This window comes from Anabrus simplex, chromosome 2 (genome assembly GCF_040414725.1).
Source record: "Anabrus simplex isolate iqAnaSimp1 chromosome 2, ASM4041472v1, whole genome shotgun sequence".
Classification (NCBI taxonomy): domain Eukaryota; kingdom Metazoa; phylum Arthropoda; class Insecta; order Orthoptera; family Tettigoniidae; genus Anabrus; species Anabrus simplex.
Genome location: NC_090266.1, coordinates 807255001 through 807280227, shown reverse-complemented (window position 1 = coordinate 807280227; position 25227 = coordinate 807255001). Strand labels below are relative to the sequence as shown.

At 38.1% G+C, this 25227-nt stretch overlaps 1 protein-coding gene across 1 annotated transcript in view; it reads right to left on the bottom strand.

Moving 5' to 3' along the window:
- Positions 1 to 25227, bottom strand: part of LOC136864473 (heat shock 70 kDa protein 4L) — a 247875-nt gene that overhangs the window by 6935 nt on the left and 215713 nt on the right. The window contains exon 12 of the mRNA XM_067141491.2: positions 18281 to 18562. Within this exon, the coding sequence (XP_066997592.2) occupies positions 18281 to 18562 (282 nt within the window). The remainder of the gene's footprint in view (positions 1 to 18280; positions 18563 to 25227) is intronic.

Sequence of the window (25227 nt, the reverse complement as noted above, 5' to 3'; positions counted from 1 at the left end):
CTGTTTTTTTATGTGGAATGAGCCACAGGCAACTGTCTTGTGCATGCACACTCTCTCCCCCCCCCCAGTAAGAAAACAATCAAGAGACACAATGCACCCAATCATTTCTCCTGTCGTCTCAGTAACGTCGTTTATTATTGAACATGGGCAAAGACTGATCACTGCCGCCACACTATTGTGCATTCGTTTACTCACAACATTGTAAAAGGAATGAAATATTGAACAAAAGAAATAATACATGCAATGATTTTATTACAGTAAATATTCAAGAATTCCTCTTCTACTTTGTCACGCAACAAGTGAAGTCCACGGGACTTAAATCAGCCGAGCATGGAGGCCATCTAACTGGCCCACCACGGCTTACTCATTTCACTGGAACAATGATAATTTAAGTGCTGTGTGTCACGGCAAGTGAAATGTAGTGGAGTGCCATTATGACAGCCATTCGCTACCAAATACCCAGAGGAACATCTTCCATTAATCCAGGCAGTGATTCTACCAAGAAAAGGTAGCATTTCTCACCATTCAGGCGAGGAAGGACATACGGCCCAAGTAAATAGTCGCTAACAGTGCCGGGCCAAATATTGATGATAAACCGATGCTGAAATGTGTGCACTGCCACATAAAGGTTCCCTTCCGCCTTTATTCACGCAGTCACCTGCCAATGGACACACAGAATGATGAGGTTAAATGCAATTATGGTTTTGGAATTGGTTTTACATCACACCGGCACAGATAGGTCTTAAGACAACAATGACATAGGAAAGGCCTTGAAGTGGAAGGAAGCAGCCATGGCCGTAAGGTACAGCCTCAGCATTTGCCAGTGAGAAAATTGGAAACCTCTGAAAACCATCTACAGGGCTGCCAACAGTGGGGCTCGAACCCACTGTCTCCCGGATTCAAGCTCACAGCTGCGCGCCCCTAACCACATCGGCAACTCTCCCGGTGATTACTGTTTTGGACGCCATAAATCCGGGTTTGGCCCCATGGCTAAATGGTTAGCGTGCAGGCCTTTGGCCACAGGGGTCCCAGGTTCGATTCCCGGGAGGGTCAGGAATTTTAACCATCATTAGTTAATTTCACTGGCATGGGGGCTGGGTGTATGCGTCTTCATCATTTTATCCTCATGACGCGCAGGTCACCTACGAGCGTCAAATTGAAAGACCTGCACCTGGCGAGCCGAACATGTCCTCAGACACTCCTGGCACTAAAAGCCATACACCATTTCATTTCAGTGTGGCTTCACTCCCGTTTCCATTTGCTGTGCTACAGACTGTGTACATATCAGCCATTTCTTCGTTGGTTTACTGAAACGTGAACATTCTCACCAATTTACAGTGCAATCTTAGTACACAAAATAGATAGCCTACTATGGCTGGGAAGGGACTGTGCTAAATAAAGAACAGCAGTGAACAGTGGTATGCACTTTGGTACAACAAATATAGCAAGTTTATTTGAATTGCGCGCCCAGTAGTAAGAAAGTACCCTCATTTTCTAGAAAGGAAATATGTTCTGTGTCAAATTGACTGTGCCATCATTCTTTACAGAACATGAAAAACATTCCTTACTTTTTCATCAGTATAATTTGGATACAACCTGTAGTTCTTGGCAGTTGTCCATCATAGTACCACAGTATTCTTTATTTAACCTGAACTATGGAGGTGTTTATAGAAATGGAAACTTTAAAACCGCTTATCAAAATGCTTTACTCCATTTATTTGAACCACGTACCGTACATGGCCAACTAAGTGAGGTACGACAGCCAGGATATGTAAAGAAATAAGTAAACTGCCAATATTTGAGTGTCTGTCACTTCACTCAAATTTGGGCAGTGTAGTTCTGTTATGCCATAGGCATGAGACAGGATAGGATTTCTTTGACACACTCGTCTTATGAGAGCGGACAGGGCTCATCCCATTTTTAATGAATACCTACAACTCTGAAGTCATTCAAGTTAGTGAGGTGAAATTCGGCATATATATTCATAATAAAAAATAGAAATTAAAAATGTGCATGAAATTTTAAAAAACCTCAACCCTAACAGGCGTGAAAAGTTGGGAGTTTTTTTTAAAGGTATCCATAAATCAGTGGGAGAGTTATTTTAAAGGTATCCATAAATCACAAGTCTAGAAATTAGTCTATTTTTTAGTCAGCCCTTGTAGGTGTGTCAGGCAAGCATGCTGATGCCAAGCCAGCATTCAGTCCTATCTAGAATTGAAAGCTTATGAAATTAGTCAAATATGTTATTAGGGTACTGTGGATGAGAATTCTCATTCCTTCATTTACTGTTTTGATTTGCATATAGCCATTCAGAAGTTCATGTGACAAATTCGCACACACAGAAGTCTACCCACACACAGTTTCCTTCACTTGAAAATGTGAGAAGTGCATTAACGATATCACAATCTTTGCTTAAAATCTTATTGTATAAATCAATCGATAAGTGACACCGATTACAATGCCAACACTGGCCACCAAGATCATGCAGTGGGAATTCATTCGTTTAGACTTTCACTTTGTTTCAGCTGGAGCTGGTTTTGCTACTGTTGAGTAAAATATTTAATTCATTTGGAATCAATTTATCTCTGTCTGGATTTTGAAGTACAATCTTCAGGTGTTGAAGGAAAAAAAAAAAAAAGGCCATCATTGGAAACACATTAGGAATGTATTTCTCTCTACATCAGGATTCTGTAGGTTTCCTAGTTGCAGATATTATCACAAACATCAATTTCCTTAAATTACAAAACGGATATGGAACATAGTGACTGGTGGTGGTAAAGTGTCACACCGTATTGCACACGAGAGGCAATGGTCGTTCTCTATTACATTATCATTTATTGCGTATGGCACGGATACTTCAGGTTGTGAAGTACGGGAAGAGATTGTGTTGCAAGTCTAACAATTGGGACAGGTTCTAGGTAATCTCCTTCAATTAAAGTGGAAATAATTAAGATATTAGAAAACAGGCATGTGAACGACAAGTCTATTAAAAACATTTGGTACTACTTGCGAAATGGCTGCCGAGGAAATATTCCCCTAAAGTTTTTAAGTATTTAGACAGAGTGCTTTACTGGCTGAAATGGGGAGGCTCACAAAGGTAATGGTAGACTTCAGTTTTCTGGTGACTTAACGGACATTTCAATGTTTACGAAGAAACTTCGTACTATAAAATCAATGGAATATTCATCAATGCAACTTTGTACACAGTTTTAGACTGAAGATTGATATGGAAATGGGTCTTCTCGAGTACAAAGGAAATCCGGGAAGCAGTAAGAAAATATATGTAAGTAAATCTCAATGCTGACAGAGCCACTAAAAAAGATGCAAAACGAACAACCCAGACATGCACATAGCAGTGGTTTTAATAATAATAATAATAATAATAATAATAATAACAACAACAACGTTTGTCCAACCCTTGGCCAGTTTCTCTACGGGTCAGGTATGAGGCAAGTTGAATGTCGTGGCAGGTTTTTATGACCAGATGCCCTTCCTGACCAATGGGACTTTCGACTAACCATGGTGTCAGACCGTTTAGACTGAAATGCTGAAACCATCATGGTCACCAGGCAGGCTGGTATATGAGAGACGTAGATCATTATGTCTCAGCCTGGTGGAGATCTTTTTCTAGTGGACGGCCTATAAGTGACCTGCATGTCTGAGGATAGGGCCTTACCTAAGACGATTTCTAAAGTTGAAGACATCGTAGAGACACAGACTCTGAGCCAGGTTAAAATCCCTCACCTGGCTGGGAATCAAACCTGGAGCTGGGCCGGTAGTGGTTGCGTGGCATAGATAAAAACAGCAACTAATGTAGTAGGGAAAAAGAGTTGTTCAGGAATTAACTAATGAAAAGTTACAATTCCTGACCCGGAACCCTTGGGCTAAATGCTAGCATGTTAACCATTAAGCCATTATCTAGGTGTATACTGTACACCTGCAGAAAATTAAAAACATCTGTAAATAAAGCAAAGCCAAGAAGTGGATAGGAGAACATGTGCTGCAGTAGCAGTGTTAACAAATAATGCAAAAATATTTTAATCCAGTCAAATTACCTGCCTGTGTTTAAAAACTTCATTTTTGCAGATTTGGCCTTCTTACCGCCAATTCTTTTGTTTACTGATTGATGCCACCATCATTTTGTTCACTATCTAGCACTTTTACTTAGATTGTTCATAAATTGATGATTAAATAATGTTATCCCACCTTCTCCCATTACACTTCTACAGGAATGTAATACCAAGTAGTATATAGTTCAGTTACCTAAAAACGAGCAGTATCCTGAGCTTCATATGCAGTCCCACAGAAGAGTAACACCTTGAGTTAGAACATTTACTTACTGCTACTAGAAAATTTAGTACCTGATTTCAGATGATATCTTCTGGAACTAAGGAAGTGAGACAATTAAGGTCAGGTACTTCATACTGAAGGAAGTTTGCTGCCTGTCCCAGATCAGCAGCTGGCATCTTTTCAGAGATATTTTGTTGGTGACAATGAAAAGTGGTGGGGCATCAGGTGTAAAACTTTTAGACTATAGGTAATTCTGGATTAGTCTCAGGAGTTGCAGAAAATGCTGAGGCAATAAGTTATTTTTCTCCTATCTTTAGACTGTTTAGGCCTTACTGACATGATTTATCCATTAATTTAGGTATCTTGTTTTTTTCTAGTGTGTACAAGTCATGGGGCTTACATTGTAATGATTGTAGGTTGATCTTTTAATTCAAACTATGCTTAATTTAATCCATGATGTTACTGCATATGTAAGAGACTTATACACCTTTTTACTCTATTTCAAAATATGACTTCACGACACACTACCACGATGTGACCAGACCTCATACTGGTAATGTGATTAACAGTTAAGCACAGGATTGGGAAGACACGAGATAGCACATTTGATGACTGCCAGATAATCGGCTCCAAACTTAACGTACATTCTTTCTCTGAAGTTGTGTAGGCACTTTCACTGGCAACTGTCAAGAGGGCACCACGAGTACGTGGATTTAGGAATATCTATTGCCACCAGTCAACTGCCATGTTATATGAAGTGTTTGACAGGCACCTGCTAGCTCCTGTGGCAAGAGTGGATAGACTAGTCAATGTGCTGAAGATCGAGTAATTTAATTCTAGATAAAGAAGTGCAAGTAGCCGTACCATCCAGAAAAACTTCATTGGAATGGGGTATACAGTACCAGCTATAAGGAATCTGACAAACTATGATATTGATCTGGTCTTGTTTATTAACATAATGCTGGCACTTGTACAACAAGGAATTTGACAATTTCTACATCCAGCTAAATCATTGCATTCATACAAGCAAATGCAAATGATGACTATAGTAATACATGGAGACCACGAATATTTTGACACACAACTACGGAGAAGAACCATTCCAGAAGTTCATATGTACTTTGTATCATCTAGTATTTAGTCTGGTAGCCATCTGCTTGTACAACTGCTACACATCAAGTTGGCATAGAGCCCAATTTCTCAAAGTACTGTGCCGTTTCACAGTTCTTTTTAAGAGCTGTAGTAACAAAGATGGAGTCTCTGCGATCAAAATGTCAAATAAAATGCATTTAACGTCAGTACGGGCCGAAATGTAAGTCTTTTCGTCGGTCGGTTACGGAAATGACCGCGTATAGAAGGCGCAGAAAAAAATGACAAATGGACATTATTTAAAACCATTATTCAAGAAAAAAAATGCTCATCACTTATTATATAATCTGACTTCGATGTGTTAAGAAGACGCAAGACTAGATTTGAAAGGGATTATCCAGCGGAGCTAAATACTATAAATTGGAAACGAAAGATAATTTGCGACTACACGCCAATCTGCTGATATCAAGATTTAAACGCTGCGCGGGAGATTAAATACGCAAAAAGAAGAGATAAATAGACTACAGTAGAACTACGTCACGAAGTGGCGCAGGTCCTCAATAAAATTTTCCCGATACTGTTTAATGTTGAAGGACACCTACTGACCAGTTGTTGAGTGCATTTACGCCAATAAAAAGATAGCGGAAAGAAATTCATTTTCAAATTGGAATATATACAGAACATCTGTCTTAGTCGATTTTGAACTAGTTTATTGGATCAACTGTACCCCAACGAAATCTATGCAATCTGAGCAACGCAAGAGATATATTAATTGGAAGATGTCAGCAATGAATCAAATATTCTATTATTGTTCTGTTTCATACGCACGAGTCTTCACCATGGGTCTGTAAGGAAGCAAGGCGATGCTGCTTGGATCCTGATGAGGCGATACGATGTTAGCTGTCCCGGATGACCTGTGATCAGTGTTGAGAAGCTACGATGTACCCGACCACTTGTGGAGGAACCAGATGAGATCCTAATCTCAGATGACCGGAGATGAGGAAACATCGAGACCATCTTGAGCAAAGCTAAGTCCATTACCTAAGTCGTTTTCGTAAGTAAGAGTATATTATTTCTTTTATTGCATGTTGATGGTTGTTTTGTGCTAAGACTGTGCGTGGATAAACGTATTGCTGATGTGATTGGAAGTAGGTATTCATCCATATGGTATGTTAATTCCACTTGTAGGCGTGGTCACCAAGTGATTGTGCGATCGTAATGTTTTCCAGTGATATGCGAGGAGAGACAGCGAGAGTTATTATTATTACCAGTGTTGAGTAATGCGTGAAGTTGGCATTAATACCTGTGTGTCCTAATTTAAGTAATGTCAATCAGTTCGAGATCATGTAGAGGATGTGTTTTATGAAGGAATATGGCAGTAGACTACTCCAAGTTCATGTTAAATTTGGCTCTATGACAGTAGTAAGTAATGTAGGCATTTTATGAATGTCACGGCACGTTGATGTGTAAGTTAAGGTGGTGATTTACATATGATGAAGTGAAAGAGTTGTTATATATGAAATATGTGTATATTAACGCGTCATAGATATGATATATGGATGTTAATGATTTATGATGGTGGTAGTTATTGTTTTCTTCGAGAGAGAAATAGTCATAGCGGTGCGAAGTGAGATCTAGTCATTTCAAATGATGTTTCGGAGGGTGTCGCAGAATTCTCGCCAATTCCATGTAAAAATTCTGGATCTTACGTATTGTACATAGCTTAGGATATGATCTCGAGACGAGTAGTGCAATGTTTTTTTTCATCCATGTTAGGATTACCTAGAGAATCATATGTACTCAAGATAAGATCTGAGCTTTCACTGATTTACTTAGGATGATCTTGAAAACTCTCACGGTGTATAACTTTATTTCTGGATAAATTTCAACCTATAGGCTGATCACTGGTGACCTAGATTTTCAAAAGAGAATTAATTTTTTTAGTCGGAGATAGTGTCATCTGACCATGTAGATTTTCCATTGATAGTATGTGTTATGATAGCTACATATGATATGTGTGGTGACGTTTTTTTTGTTTTTTTTTGCAACCATGTACGCACGTAGTCTGATAATCAATAAGCTAAGGTCATATTACCTTAAGTTCATAAATTAAATCTTGCGATAATGTTACTTGTAGGGTGATTACGACTTACAATGGACGTAGCTTAGCTCATGATATGTGACACAAGGAAATATGAGCGTCTAAGAGGCAACTAAGTAGGCAGAAGTGAATGTTTAAAATGTAAAACATACAAGAGAGTACTTGTCAAATCAAATCTGAAGAAGAGCTTGGTGATAGCCTCATTGAGAGTCCTAAACCTGCATCTAGACAAACAGTCAGTGAAAATTGAGTAATGTGACAGTTTATAGAGTAAGGATTAGGTGGTAACTAACAAAATCTAATGCTGATCCCCAGAATAATTGATTCAGACAACTTGAACTCCATTTCTTGACTGAACATTAAAAATCGGCAACTCTACTAGCGTTTCTTTATTTTCTCAAGAGAGTATCACTAGAAATATTGTAAATAGTAGTTAATACAATTTTTATTTTCTTCTTTGAGGATGCATCCTATATTCTTAGTATACTTGATTTTAATGTTTATTTTCTTGCCAGTATGGCACATGTAAATACCATTATCTGTATTCACATTAATTTATTTTGTTATGACCCAGCTTTGTAGGTGAGTTGTATACGAAGGAAAACATAGCTTTTTCAAAAATTTCCCAGATGTTACATGAAATTTATGCTAATAATTTATGATTTTGGAGATTAATGGGCTTATGAAAGGAAATAATATGATCCGAGAAGACATTTATTTAGGATGAATTCGGAAGATGTAATTTTCCTGAAAGTTGTTGACGGATATAGACTATAGGGTTGGCAATGAGTCACTCATTTCAAGAACGACTTCATTGGTAAAAATTTGAGATAATTTTCTTGAATATTTGACTTAATATTTAAAATAAATATGGAATAGTGAAACCTAAACACTCTTTCTCTGTGTTCTTAGAATAAGAATTAGTTGTAAGACTGTAGTAGTTTCAAGCGACGACAATTTCTATAAGAGTTAATAAGAATATGGTACCTAACTAGTTACGAGTAAGAGACGTCCTTCTGCGTTAGTTAGAAACTACCATTAATCGACCTGGACGTTTTTCTATTACGGAACTCACACCCGTAGAACTCAGTCACCAGATTAATTGAACTTAGAGCTAGTCAGGATCTCTTGAGTCCATGCCTGGACGCGGGAACGGCGCAGTACGAAACAGGAAATTTGGACCATTCTCCATTTCAAGCTTCGAAATATACCTCCTTGTTTGTGTATGTTTCACGTTTAACACCCCTTTCGAGTTCCTCCTATAGATGTTCAATTGGGTTTAGGTCAGGGCATTGATGACTTGACCAATTCTTGCCAAGACGTGTTTTAACAAATTGGAGGCATGTTTACGATCATTCTCATGCCAATACAACCATCCATGAGGAAATTTTGTTTATCATAAGGTACCATATGTTTAATCAACCTGCCATATATAAATTGATCCATTATGCCTTCAAATTTTACCAGCAGACCAACTCCAATTCTAAGAATGCAGCCCCAAGCCATTACATGACCATGTTTTACTGTGGGGTTTTTTGTACAACACTGTGTGTGTGTGTGTGTGTGTGTGTGTGTGTGTTAACTGGACGTCTGAAAAAGAAATTTCCATCAAAGTTGAACATACTGAATTTATTCTTATCATTCCACAGTACTTTACTCCATTCCTTGTTCGTCCAGGGAACATATTTCTTCGCAAAGGCAAGTCGGGCCTTCCTGTTCTTTGTTCAAATCAAGGGCTTCTTGCTTGGTCATCAACCCATCAAACCTTGGGTGTTTTGAGGTACCATTTGATAGTAGTTAAGCCAAGTGCGATGTAATTTTCTTTTAAATTACTCTGTACACCTACAGCAGTCGTACGAGGATCAAAAACACATTGCCTTCAAATGAGTTAACAGCAAGAGCAACAATTCTAGGGCAAACAAATCTACACTTATTTAAAAGTGTTCCGCAGTTGTTTTGGACTGTTCAAAATATTTACAATTTGTTTCGACAGAACAATTTCCGAATACAATGAATGACAGGACTGTCAGCGTGATTTGCCTTCGCAGTCAGGTGGTGGGGGAGATAGTTGTTCTTGAGAGAGCGAGAGAGATATGTGGGGTGACATATTGACGAGTAAACCCTGCTGTGAGAGGATGAGGGAGGGGATAATAAGACATTAAAAAAAAAACGAAAGTGGTTATCAAATGTTAAGACCGGGTGGTTACCTAGACGTTTAACAGCACCTTATGTTCAACCTCAGACAAAAGGGTGGGAAAATGAGGGGGTACATGCTTAAGGACAAATTGTGGAAAAATGATCCAATGTTATTTGATGGAGTCACATGTGACTGGGGCAGGATGATCCATGTTATGGAATTTGCAGATATAGCAGTGATCACTTAATTTGGCTAAAGTGCTTATAGTTAACCCAACATGCGAAGTTTAGCACAATTTGCAATGAAGCTGGTAAATGATGGTTGTTATCTTCATCATCTAAAGGGGCCTAACATCTAGGTCATCAACCCCTAAACATGATACAAAATGAAATGGTAGGCTAAAATTTACCCAATGACTAAGATTTTAAAAAATAACTACAAAAATGATAGTGAATTTAAGATAGTCAGTGGACCTAATTCTCAATGCCTTACTTTCTATGCAATAATTGAAACAAATTAAAATAAAGCATCAAGTTTAAATTAAAATAATTTATAATATTTAGTTTAACTATAAAAAATATGAAAACAAACTTAAGTCATGAAAATAAGGAGCATGATTCAGAATAAAGAAGTTAAAAACAAAGAATTATAATAAAACTTCTCTTTTAGAAACTATAAAACAGGCTACTATCACTTAAAAGACTGATGACTAGGTCTATTGACTGTTCACGATCTTCTAGAATGACTGAAATGGCACCAACTTTTAGACTACAGCGCAGATCGGCCAGGTCTAAGCAGCCCGTAAGGATATGTACTATGGTCAGATGGCTGCCACAAGTACACACCGGTAGGGATTCTCCCTTCAGTAAGTAGGCTAATCCTAAGAAGACTTGATACCACAGCTTTTCTGTAGGAGACCCGCAGATCCCTTGATCGTTTTCAGCTTGGAAAAAAAAAAGAAGCAGCCCAGTTCTCCACCATCGTTCGCACATGCAGACCCCTTCTCCAGGCACCCCCACCAACATCCTGGTAAAATCCCGCCTCGGAATTATTACTAAAAGCAGTGATGCATTCAAATTCAGAAAAAATATGCCATCTGATATTTCATCTAAAGAACAGTACTGCAAAGAGGTGAATATCAAAAATCGTCAAACATTCTGTGCCACAAGTGGAAGGATAACAATGATGTTCATTTGCTTTCTCCAAAAAACACAACAGCAAATATTCCATCAACGGAAAAACTCAAGGTAAAGTGCGGACAAGTGCCACAGGAAGAAGTAAAAACAAAAGGAAAAACTGGCCCTTAAGTACCAAGATGGGATGGAAGAATTTTCAAGAACAGGTCACCGCCCATTTTCCAATCATGAGGCAAACTGTCAATGTCTATCTTCTAGTCATTTGTCTTAATTCCTTTGTTGTGTATTGTACTGTACTTTCTCACAGTCCAAGTACAGGAAAACCTACTACACAGACTTCGCTGTGGCCGCAGCGACAGAGTTACTTGTGACCGTGCAACTGCCTGATTAAAAGGTCAGGGGACGACTTCACCTAGTGTAACTCCTCTTAGGCTACAAGCTCATTTTCCATTGCACATCCCCAGTACTAAAAAAAAAAAAAAAATATCCCTCTACGATGTTCTGAAGCACTTGATGTAATGCTTCCTCTATTTTTCAAAACTGTATTTAACGTGGATATAGGAAGCTGCAATTCGAGTGCCAATGAAACAAGTCTTCCACGGTACCGGCACGAATCAACCTTTTCTAATATTCAAACTTTCTCATCCATAGCGAAAAGTTTTTCTTTCCTTCCTTTTTTCCATTATTAGCAGGAAAACAATAAAGCAATAAAGCAATAACAAAGGATTAACAAATACACACGACGAGAAAGGAAGATCACGGCAATTCATGCGAGATATTTTTTCAGAATGACATTATGATGATTTAACTTAATGGCGAAAAATGAGGGTATCCTCCTATTCAATACATCAATTATTATTTCAAATTAACACCTGTTTCACTGAATTTTGTCGCAGTAAGTTTTTTGCTCTGCATATTGATGTAAATATTGTATATTTGTGCTAATTTTGTTTTCCGTCTAAGCTCTCTTGTTTTTTTTGTTTACTCTTTCATTATGTTTTTTTTAAGCATTTTTTCAACTTATATTATGTAAATTATTCCAACCCCCCTAATTTTTTTCACTGAAGATGGCTCAAGCGAGCCGAAACATGTCTGAATTTGTTTGCTCCGTCTAATGACGGAATATATGATGTATTGAATAGGAGGATACCCTCATTTTTCGCCATTGTTAAGTGAAAACAGTCAATACGGAATGATTCTAATATCTTGTAATAATAATTATGATGATTATCATTCTTGACCACTTGATTCACATAACAAGAACAAAAAATGTAACGCACACAAAAATACCAGCGACAATAACTTAAACAACAACAACAACAACAACAAACAACGCAAGTGTAAAACAATCATGAAACTACGAACTCGGGCAAGAGAAACACTGACATCACCGTCTTACTAATAAATGGTGTATAACTCTTACAAGGTTTATACACAGTTTGTGAAATTTATTACTAATAAACCGTGTATAAGCCTCCTGAGTACACATCTGTTATTTATTGAATTACTTATACAGACCAAGACCCTTGTATAAGAATTGTATAGCAGTGACTTATTTCCTGTGGCTCTTTCAGGAGCACAGGGCTGCGATGAATTTTCGCCAGCGGACTCTGCTGCGGGCCATCTGACGTAGTTCTCCCCAGGTTTTTCCTGCCTCACTTGCCTCCTCCAATACGGATGTCTCCCAGGTCTGCCATGGTCGACTCCGCTTTCGTTGTCCCTGTGGATTCCATTCCAGGGCTTGCTTCTCAATGGCTCCATCCTGCTTTCTCAACGTGTGTCCTATCCACCTCCACTTCTGCTGTTTGATCTGATTTCCAATGGGTGTTTCCCCAGTCAGTTCCCATAGATCTTCGTTACTAATCGTGTCCGGCCAATGAATGTTCAGGATCCTGCGCAAACACCGGTTTACAAAGGTTTGCAGCATCTTAGTAATTCCTGTAGTGGCTTTCCAGGTCTCTCATGCATAGAGGAGGACTGACTTGACGTTACTGTTTAAGACCCCCAATTTCGTTCGTTGAGATATGGCACGGTTTTTCCACAGTGGATAGAGCTGCACAAATGCACCATTAGCCTCCTTTTGCGCGAGTAAACATCCTCTGTAGCCCCGCCTTGTTTATCTACCGTACTTCCCAGGTAGCAAAATTGATCTACATTTTCAATTTCCTGTCAATCTAGACAAAATCGTTCTTGGCTATTTGAGAACAGCCTCATATCTTTGGTCTTACTGGAATTAATCTCGAGTCCTGTTTTTCGTGCCTCAGTTTCTGGCTCCGAGTTTCTCTTTCATACAGTGAAAGGTGTGTGTCAGCAAGCAAATGTCTGCATAGTCCAGATCTTCCAGTCTCTCTAGCAGTCCCCACTGTAAACCCTTTGTTTTCTGCGTACACTTCCTCACGATATCATCTATCACCAGAAGGAAGATGATGGGCGACAGGACACACCCTTGCCTAACTGCGGAGGTCACTCCAAATGCTTCTGTTAGCTTGCCTTTATGAACCACCCAGCACTCATAACCATTGTATGTCTCAATCAGGTTTACTACCTTCCGTGGAATTCCATACTTAAGTAACAGGCGCCACATGACATCCCTGTCGACTGAGTCTAAAGCCTTCTCAAAGTCCACGAAGAGCATATACGTATTAGAGTTCCATTCACAACTCTGCTCAATGATGATCCGAAGAGTGTTGACCAAGTCTACACAACTACAACTCTCTCGGAAGCCAGCCTGCTCCTTAGCTTCTGCTCAGTTGTTTTAATGCGGTTGAGGATGATACGGGTGATTACCTTGCTGGGAATAGACAGTCATGTAATTCCTCTCCACTTGTTGCAGTTACTTATGTCTCCCTTTTTAGGTAGCTTAACTTTGAGTTCGTTCTTCCATTCCTTTGGCATCTTTTCCTCCTGACAAATTTTCTTGAATAAGATATATAAGCTGCAGCTGTTGCATCTATTTCAAATTTTAAGGCTTCAGGTGGAATGTTGTCTAGCCCAGGAGATTTCCTGCTTTTAATCTATTGAAGTGCTTTTCTAATCAAGGCTCATCAACACGGATGCGAGCATCACCGTCCCATTCCTCTTCTTCGACTTAATCTACATTATCATTTCCTTGGTTGAGTATTTTCTCAAAATGCTCTTTCCATCTAGCTAATTGTTCATGTTCTCCAGTAAGCATAGTCCCCTCCTTTACTACGAATGGGACGCTTCTGCCTATACAGTGGAACCTTGATTCTCCGTTTTTGGAGGGACTACGAAAAAAAAAAAAATGCACAACACAGGAAGACTGAAAATCCGGGAACGAATGAACCATCAACAATTTGGCTAAACATCACAAAAGTTATGTATGTATACTTGTAATCATACAAACGCCCCTAAACCAAACCAAACTAAAGCCCCAATGGGCCTTCCTCCTACCAAGCGACTGCCCTCGGTCTGAAGGCCTGCAGATTACGAGGTGACGCATGGTCAGTGTGACGAATCCTCTCAGCTGTTATTCCTGGCTCTCTAGACCGGGTTCGCCACATCACCGTTAAATAGCGCCTCAATTAAAGGTAATCATAGAATGACTGAACCTGGAACCAGCCCTTACATCCAGGTAAAAATGCCTGACCTGGCCAGTAATCTAACCTGGGCCCTCCGGGTGAGAGGCAGGCAAGTTAGACTGCGGGGCTGGCTTCAAACGTTAATTACCGGTACGCGACTTGAAAATCTCTGAACTTTACATTCAGTTTTACCAGGGAAACTTTGTCAGTTCGCTCTGAAAACTTTGTCATATTCCTTTGAAAACTTCTTTCAGTTCAGCAACTTTCATCAGCCGAACTCTTCGAAAAATCTAATACCCGTAACGCCAAGCCAAACAACAATCGACCACAAGTACTTTTTCACTCTCTAATCTAATAAAATAAAGCACATTAGATACAAAAGTGTCCAACATGATGGCAAAATCTTTTTTTTTTTAAATATTTCATTGTAATTTGGTTACCGATATACTGTGGTCCCAGTCAGTTCATGGAAATCTTGTACCATGTAAATTAGGCCTACATTGACTTTTAAAGGTTATGTTGAACTCTAGAATATGGTTTCGAAAGCATCAATCCTCAAGTTCTAGAATGCATTATATTTAGTTCTGCCTGTCACTAATCACAATCAAATTGGAAAGAGAAAATATCATTAACATTTCCGAAATTACAATTATTCGTGACCTTGAGCTCAGCTGGAAAGCGCGCTCACTGTACAAGTCTGTATGAGGGCGAAACGACAGAAAAGTTTTTAATGTAACGTGCGCAAATAAAATGACTGCGGCTTTTATAACATTTTAACACAAACACGTGAAATTCCCAGTCTTATATTAGGACGAAAATGGTAATAGGCAATCCCAAAACCTCCCATGGGTTTATGTACCGTATGTTAAGGTGCAACATCTGTTCTGGTCTCGATAATTGTATACGATAATATTAAAATACTAAATTTGTGTTACTTAAGGAACAGTTTCGATTCCTGCCTGAAAGCCAAGTGATTATACAGAGTCCCGAGGGAAATGCCGAAAACCTGTTCGGTTACACTCTAAAAAAAAGTAAAAACATTAACGCTGGACATAATGTAGACTTTTAGCAAGTAGGCCTATGTGCATTTGACGGAACTAATTCTGTCTTCAAATAGAGCTGTCGAAATGCGCTCTGTCTCGTTCCAATTGTCGTGGGCACTCTCTGCTTTATGATTTCCGAAGATTCTCTAAATAATACTACCCGAATGCAATGCTAAGATGATCCCTTATGCAAGTTCACCGCCGATCGCTTTTCCAGTACAGTACTTCAAATCAACACAATGACGGGACTTCAACACCAAGATCCTTAAGTATACCGTGATCGAGGATTTAGCATTGATGGGACTGAAATTTCTGGACAGTTGATCCAGGAAATAGTTTCGAGGAACGGATAATGCAGGATTTTTACAACATGATTTAATTAGGATGCTCGCAGGACCAAGTAATTTGAAGTAATAATACGGGAAAACAGTTTCCGGGAACGTATAATCGAGGTTCTACTGTAACTCCTCTTAGATAATGTCCTCGTTATCTGATACAGGTCCTTCACATCACCTTTATTTGCGGCTATTTCGGCTGGGCATGCGTATTCTTCGACCTGCCTACGTCGGTCATTGCGAGCACTCCTCTTTACTTGTCTAACTCACTGTATTTCTTCTCAAATTCTCTTTTAATATGCCTTGTCCTAGAGTTCAGGATAAGTTGCTTCATCTCCCTCCACTGTTTAATCTTCTCCCATGTCTCTTCTGACATCCAGTCTTTCTTCAGCAACTCTATGACCTAATGCCTCTTCGCAGGTCTGTGTTAAAGTCTTTTTAATGGCTTCCCATGTTTCCTCTACTCCTTCAATTGCCTCTAGATCTAGGACTTCAAACCTGTTTTTCAACTGTAACAAAGTTTTCTACTATCAGTTCTTTCTTCAGCCTGCCAATGTCAAAGTCTACTTTGCCTCTGGAAAAATCTTGCGTTTGCTGAGATCTTAAATTTAAACCAAGCCATCAAGTGATGATCAGATCCAACATCCGCTCCTCTCTTTATTTCTCACATCGTGAAGCGAGCCCCTCCATTAAAGACTTGCTGCCGCATGATGAATTTGATTCTCTGTGCGAAGGACGGGCGACACCCATGTGACTTTATGGCACTCCTTATGTTAACACAAGTTAATGAATAATTCCTAGGTTTAAATAATTCGCCGTTCGTTCCGCTCACCAAGCCCATGCCTTCCCATAATGATAGCAGCGAGTAGCAGAAAAAGAAACGAGTGAGCAGTTTATTTTCGTGGGATTTACTGTCTGCAGTAATATAATCGTGGTGAAATATTCGATTTATCCATTTAACGTTGAACACACACTGAAAGAATGGGTGACAACGATGATCTTCACGATATTTTAAACACAGAAGACATACACCATTTAGAGGTTATGGAGGCTAGACATCTTCGTAAAGTAAAACACTTTAAAGAGACTGAATGACAATGAAAAACTATAAAAAGAAATGATGGTCGGACGTATTTTTGTGTAATGTGTTACTGCTTAATACACTTTTGAAATCATAAGTTTATTGTACATTATCTGCCTCTACAAAGATCTTTCTCAAATTTGAGTATAAAAAGGGACATATTCCTTGACATAAAAAAATGGTGTAACTTGAAAATTGTACGTAATATGATTTCCATACTTTGTAGTTGAATACGCAGATATATGATGTATAAATGCCTAACAGAAACCTTTCTGATAAAACCTTTTAGCTACAAAACAGTTTTTCCTTTCTCCTGAAAAGCAAGGATTTTAGAATGCAAACCCTTTTCAACTCACCAATTCAATTACACTTGCTTACATTTTCCGTACTATCCCAGTTAGGAGCTCTTAATCTTTTCTTAAGGTTTTTCATTTCTCTAGTGGTGTTCATTACACAAGCAAGCTGGAATTCACGAGGACAAATTGGGGCAAATATTAGTGTATGGGTAGGGAGGTTAGGTATAGGAGTAACTTACCAAGGGAGATGTTTAATAAATTTAAAATTTCTTTGAAATCATTTAAGAAAAGGCTAGAAAAACAACAGATAGGGAATCTACCATCTGGGCGACGGCCCTAAATTCAGATCAGTAGTGATTGAAATGTTTATATCAATATAAGCCAATTTCCAGTTGTCTCACTTTGTGTTGCCATTGCCTTTCCGATACGCCGTGCTACTCCACGACTTTCCGGAAAATTGCGCTTGTAGAAAACACGCAAAAGCAATCATGAAGGTGGTGAACATGCGAAATACGTCTGAACTGCAGGAAGAGATTCCTACGACTTGGAACGAGTGTATACGTGCTTTATAGTAATACAATGCGTATATCAAGTTTATTAGTAAGAAAAATATACAACGCTTATGCAGGGTGGTTTATTCACCCTATAACTATACAAGTGTTAAACGAGAATCACTTGATAACATCTCCTTGTGGCTTATACTGTACTTAGCAATAAAGCAAACACCCGATATCTCCTCCTTTGCGGTTTTGTTAATTTCACTCATTGTCGGATTTGAAAATGAGGTAAGACGTAGGGGAAAACACCTGATATCAAAGAATGCGCTGCGTTGGTTAATTGGAAGTTCAATACTGGGAGTCGTAAGACTTATTATAGACCATGGTTGCATGATTTGGCCGTGATGCCAGGGTTACTTGAAGTGTTTTAGGTTAGTTGCGATGCCATTTTACCTCAAATTTTTTTTACTCTCGAACAGCGGGAAGCATAAAATACCGCAAACGTAAATTTGAGGATTTTAATACATTGTGAGCATAGGAAATCCCAGGGGATCAACAAAAAATGTCGTAAAAGATGGGAAAACTTGAAATCCGGGAACTGTATTACAGTCTACACTGAAAAAGAAGTGTCCTTAACAAAACAGAGACAATGCAGTAAATTATTCATAATGAGTTTCTACTGCTGACCTTACACGGAAATACAAAACTAATCTGGATAGTAGCTAAAGCATACCTGTCTTTCCCGTCGTATCTGTTCCATTGTAATAGGTGGATCTTGTGTGCGTGGTGTTCCAGCCAATGCCATACGTTTTTCATCAAGCCATTTCATATTTTTGTCGATCAGATGCTGGGCATTTTGAACATCGCTTTCTTTTAAATGAATGAAGCGTTCATCTCCACTACGAAAGTGATCAACAGTCTTCTGTGAAAGTTGCAATGAAGCACTGTATTCATTCAAAACACCTTCTCTAGCTTCATACTCTGAACGTCTGTGCTCTATAGGTTCACCAAGATTCTAAAAAGAAAACAGAACATATTAGAGAGTACAGTGAACAAGGATCTGATCTCATTGCAGTAACGAACTCTCTCAATGAAAGATTTTTGAGGAAGTTATGTAACACAAGATATAAATAAGCAATTCAATTTCATTTTTAAAATTTCAGGTATTTGAGAGAATTGACAGTCCATACTATGCATTACTTGCCTATATCACCATACATAGTACTCAAAAACAAGCAAATCTCCTACATAGCTGCTATAGGATATAAACTTCATAAATGATCCGTACTGAACTGTGATTAGAATTAATAGTTAAATATTTTATTTCTATGGTCCACCTTTTCAATACAACACTGTGCAATGTGCTACATTACATTTTTTATTTTAGTTTGGGACTGGTTTCGACCTAAAAACTACGCCATCATCAGCCATAACACAAATTACACAATTACATCAAATGATCCAAAACAATGTATACACATAATGGCATTAAATGAACTGTGTGTAAAACACACAGGAATTAAAATAAGACTGGATTCTTAAATATGTTGCATTCCGTTAAAAAGTTCAATGATGTGAAGACAATGTATGATCATGACGACATTAAAATTAAGTTATGTACATTAACTTAATTTGGATGTGTGTGTTTTACACCCAGTTCCTTCAATGCAATTGTGTGTGTACTGTACCGGTTACAAGCGGTACATGCCGTATTTTTTGACGATTAATTATATTTCATCTTCATGCACGACATCCACTGCGAACTTGGTCTGTTTACGCTTGGAGAAGCCAGCCGGCTTGAACCAGCGACAGCTGTGTGCGAGTGACGTAGCTGCAGGAACGAGGTAGGCCACCCGCCTGATGCCACGTGTAGCTTGCCTGACCTGGTATGTTCCGGCTATGAACGCCACCCCTTTGCAAACATTCGATGTGAAAAAATGTTAAAACTTCTATAATTATAATCACAGCGACTTGAGAGATAAGTCAGATAAGTCTCCAATTGTGAATCTCGAGTAAATCCGTCGAGGGATTCTCGAGATAATCAACTTCAAAGATATTACACTATCTGATGACATAGGAGCCCAACCAGAATATAAGGTGAGCTCACTTGACCCAAATCAGACAGTCAAAGCTGGGAGGCCAGCCTGACTCTCCACGCTGCAACACTGCTGTTCAAAGTGCTGACGGAGTCTATCTTTGAATTGTTAAAGCCTTCGTATTCGACTTAAACTATGACAGTCTACTTGAATTTTTAATTTGTGCATGTGTTAAAACTCCAATATGGAACAAAGTCTTTATAAAGGACAATGAGTCTATCAGTTGAGTTGAAGTTCAAATTCATGCGCGTGTTGAAGTTCAAATTATACAAAGTCTTTCTGTGCGCATATAGAAACTTCTCGATGTGACCTACTTTGTGAATGTGGAACTTAGTCTCTGAACAAATATTACTAACTTCAATGTGACACTACTGCGATATACTACGAACTGTGATATTCTTTTAAAATCTCAGTCAGCATAATTTCATAATTAAATAAGAGTGTTTATGAACATGTTCAAACTTTCCCACTAATATTAATGCAAGTGGTTATCTATTGTAAAAGGTTTACTCGTGTGCTTTGACACAAGTGGTTCATTCTGAATTCAAACTGTGTTAATGTACAACGGTACTTGCCAGCTTTCATATTTTCAATTTATGAATTGAAGTGAATGTTATTCGATTCAAACAGAACTATCTTTTGAACCGTGTATTATTTCTTCTTCAAAGTGTTAATTATTTTTGCGTTACTGTCAGCAGTTTCTTTTGATAAACTTTTGAGCAGTCACATATTTTATGTCAAGTGCGCCCATGTTTCTGTGGAGTATAACATCGAACTGTGCTTAATCATTTCCAACGTTATTTTTTTCATCAAAGTGTTTATTATTAGTGCGTGACTAACAGCAGTGTCTTTGATAAACTCTAAGGCAGTCATACATTTCTTTAAATGTCAAGTGCAATCTTATTTAGTGGAGAGCCACCACGAACTGTGCCTAGTGCTCGAACAATTTCAGTTTAATTATTTCTATTCATGAAATGTGCTTTATTTCATTCCAAACTTGATGCTATCTGCATCTTCATCTTTAATGGACTTATAAATTCTGTTTACAAGGGATTAAGAGAATTCAACTGCATATGACGACAATATTAAATTAACAGTGCTATTAAATGTGTCGGACTGTGCAATTGTGGACACTCGTGCGAGTTAAGTGACGAGTGAATACCCCGCAACGTTGTCCAAGAACGTCGGAAACCGCCCAGAACATAAAAGATTCGAGCTCAATTCCATGTCGAGCCGATCTGGGTGTTCCAGCCTCATCTCATCCTAACGTGAGCAGCCTGCGGAATGAGTTCTAGTCCAGTTCAACACAGTGACCTGGGAGCACGGGTCATCCGATAGGCGATATTTAAGACAGCAAATATCTACAAGTAAGGTGATTTGCACTACAAAGATGCATTTTTCTGAATAAAACTATTCTAAACTATTTTGAAGTTCTTGTAGATAGGACCCTTTCTCCTGTACCAAGCCCTAGCTAGAAATTACCTGGTATTGCGCTGAGATTATACTTCATGCGAACTTGAAATAAAGTTGGGCTATAGTTACTGGTACAGTACATTGTTTTGGATCATTTGATGTAACTGTGCAATTTGTGTTATGGCTGATGATGGCCTAGTTTTTAGGTCAAAACTAGTCCAAAACTAAAATCAACGATATAATGTAGCACATTACACGGTGTTGTATTGAAAAGGTGGACCTTACAAATAAAATATTTAACTATTAATTCTTCATAGTTTGGCAGTCTAATAACATTTTGTTTTTACATCCCACTAACTACATTCTGTGGTTTCTGGAGACACTGAGGTGCTGGAATGTTGTCCCGCAGGAGTTTTTACTTACCAGAAAATCAACAGTTACGAGGCTGAAGTACCTGAGCACTTTCAATATCACCAGACTGAGCCAGCATCGAACCTGCCAAGTTGGGCTCAGGTCAGGACTTCACCACCTGAGCTACTCAGCCCAGCATAGTCTAATATAGATTAAATCCAGAAATCAATAGTTTAAAGGTATCAAAGAGTAGACCATCCTAGAGTTTAATCACTATATTTTATGCCCAAAAAATAAATTCATAAAAACAAACTTTTCTGTACCACAAATAACATAAGGTTATCTTTTGGAAGTAAAGAGAATGAATGAGCTGAAAGGCCATAAAGATTGCAATTTCCTGTACAACTATTATCTTTTACCATGTTATGAAAAATTTCTTACTGTGTAATTTTTGAAGACCTGACTTAACTTTTAGGGGTTAATTTAATCATACAAAATAGATTATAGCTGCCTAAAAGGTCAAGAGGGCCAATATTCTTCAAAACTGCCCCAGACAAGGCAATAATAGAAATTTTCAAAATAATAAGCTGCATCTACTCTAATGTAAAGTTGTGATATGCCACCTGAAGGTACAGTCTCAATTATATCCCACTTACTGCATTCAAATATCTTCAATAGTGTGCAAGTATTTCTATGTTCTTTATCACTATGTAAAAAAAAAATGAAGTAATTTCAACCTTTTTATTGCTTTGTTAATGTTAGATACAGATTATTAAAGTAATAGAAGCTGCATATTAACTCATTGCCATCTTCAACATTAGATTTCAACCTAGGTGAAGTCCCATCCTCGCAGACAAGCAGGTCTGACATGGATGTCTACTCAAAATACCTGCAAACCCCCTGGAGGCCACACACCATTATTATCTATGTGCTACCTACTACCTAATTCCTAAACTGTCATATTTGTTGGCGTGGAAAATTGTGCCCCCTTATCAAAATTTTTGTTACAATGCCTACGCCTAAACTCTGAAAATGTATATTCAAAACATAATTTAGGCCTACCTGAAATAATTTACGATACATAACCTTCCAACACAACTATTATCTCTGAATTTATATATTTCATCTGTTGTCTGTATCACCTGCCGTATTAACTATTTCGCATTTTCTAAAGACTTTTCATGTCGTTTTTACTCACAATCATAGATGATGTTCTACATCCTTCTGGTTATCAATGCTACATCCAGAATTTGTAAAAAAATTACAGAAAACTGGTATCAAGTAGCATCTAAACGAACAACTTGTTGCTGCATAGTATCATGAACATTTAGCTATAAACAAGCCCATATAAAATGCAGGCAGAGATTTAAAATTAAATCTTATGCTTGAGCTTGTAGAAATTATGAGCTTTGTAAATTTCAAAAGAACAAACCCACAGAATATATAGGCATGGTCACTGGAGTGTTAACAAGCTGCACACCTTTATTTCCCATGCTAAGTACTATTTTTATTTTATTTTTAAACCAAAAATGCTTCTCAAGCATTCTAAATTATGAGTCTGTTTAACCATTATGTGGAATTATCCTGTTATTGTACAGTGGTTTGAAGTTCATTAAATCCCATTAGTTTGAAGCATGCTTTGTTTTCTTTATATATATATATATATTTATTTATCAAACAATGTGAACTACTTCATGTTTTCAGCTCTTCTAGGTCTACATTTCTAAAGCGAGGGTCATACTTGGTACTCCACATTAGGTTTCTGAAGGGCAATGGCATGGTAATGTACTAGATAGGTAAGGAAATTGAGGTAATGCATCACCACTCTGAAACAAACTTATTTTCAGGCTTAATCAAATATTTGAATCTCTTTTTTATCAAATTCAATGAAGTATTTCAATCGTGAAACTAAACTGTCATGCTGCACCCTTCATAAAGGAATCGCACGGGTCTGATAATTTTATTCTCTTGCACAATGTGTTGATCACCAGACTATTTTTTCGATCTCCATTTGAACAGTGCTACATTTTGTATTCTCAAATGTACGAAACTGGGCTATACTATAAATAAGCATTAATCCATTTGTAGTCTCGGAAGCACTAAAATCAGCTACATTTAAAAGACAAATTTCACAATAAAGACTTTTATACATGTTGCAAGATAATTGTAACTTCAACCTGTTTACCAGCAGCTGCCTATTTGTAGGAAAAAATTGTTGATTACTGAATTAGACTGGAAATTCTTGGCCCGTTTATTAGTCTGATTCAGTGCAGCCTAATTGTAAAATAAAGTTGCATGTACAGTAAATGGCAATGCAAAAAGGATAGCTTCTTTGCAATTTTATTGAAAGCAGTATTATCTTTATGTTAAATATTATGATGAAGTACTAGTTTCACCTTTTCCTCCCTTAATTTCCTTTATGGGTTCTCTAAAACAAAAATGTAAAATATGCAGTAAAGTGTTATGATTAAAATCTAAAAACAGAACGAGTAACAAATAACAGCTTTCTGTTCGAACTAATCCAGAATATAACTTCAACCATTGAACAATCACCACATATCCTACTAGTTAAGCGCCATGTGCGGACAAGGAGACAACATTTTACAATTTGGCTATGCGTATCAGAATAATGATAAAATAGCTGGAAATCGTGCTCGCCTTTCTTGTACGTTCTACAATTAGCCTGCAATGTATCAGGCTTATTATAAAATGGCCCAGAGTAATCAACATTTTTCTACAAAAAGACTGAAGTTACCATTATACTGCAACATTAAAAATACATACATAGAAAGAAAGAAGGAAAGAAAGAAATAAAGAAAAAAATCCAGGCAGTGTATGCCACAGTGTCGAGCATCGTGCTTGGAGAAGATGATTTGGGATGTCATCTCCCTGATATGAGCCCTGCCTTCAGGTGGGTCCCATTCAGACAGAAGGAACCTAACAAGGACAAGCATGGTGGATGAACAATCTTACATAGTCTTACAAGGGGGCATTCCCTACTCTTCACCACCGATTTCGCTCAAATTTATAGAAGGGAAAGTCGTCACCATAAGACCTATCCGTGTTGGTGCAACGTAAAGCAACTAGCAAAAAACAAACAAACAAAAAAGGAAAGTACCCGAAGTGGGAACTCGGGATGCCCAAGTGTATAGAAAACAAAAATAAAAATGTTGACATGGCTCTCGCGCCGTACAACCCACTTATGTTAACACACGCCAAGCAGTAATTGGCGTAGCGATAAGAGCTCGGACTAGTAATTCGGTGCTCGTGGGTTCGACTCCCCGTGTGGAGACTTATTTTCTTTCCTCAACTTTTATATTATTCATTTTCCAATTAAGCAAAGCGGTGAATAATTCATTTCATTTATTTATTTATTTATTTATTTACACTCACAAGGCATAGAAAAGGTAAAAAATTGGGATTTCATTGTCAGACTTTTCAACAAGGGATTGTAATTAAAGCGCGTACGAAAAAACTTTGTACATGAAAATTCAAAACTTTATTCATTGACAGTCGTTGCTTTACATGTGTCGGGATGATATTTATCGTAGAAACAGGGGAAACTATAATTATTTCTGCATCTAGCACAAGTCATAAACGTCGCATTTTTACAACCACATCGTTGTTTCAACGCCTCCATAGAAAGAAAAAAGTCCCCACACAGGGTGTCGAACCCACGACCACCGAATTACTAGTTCCAGTTCTTACTGCTACGCCCACTACAGCTCTGCGGGCGCACTTACAGAAGTGACTTGTACGGTGCGAGAGCCGCATCAACATTTTTATTTTTTATTTTCGATACGCTTGGCCATCTGGAGTT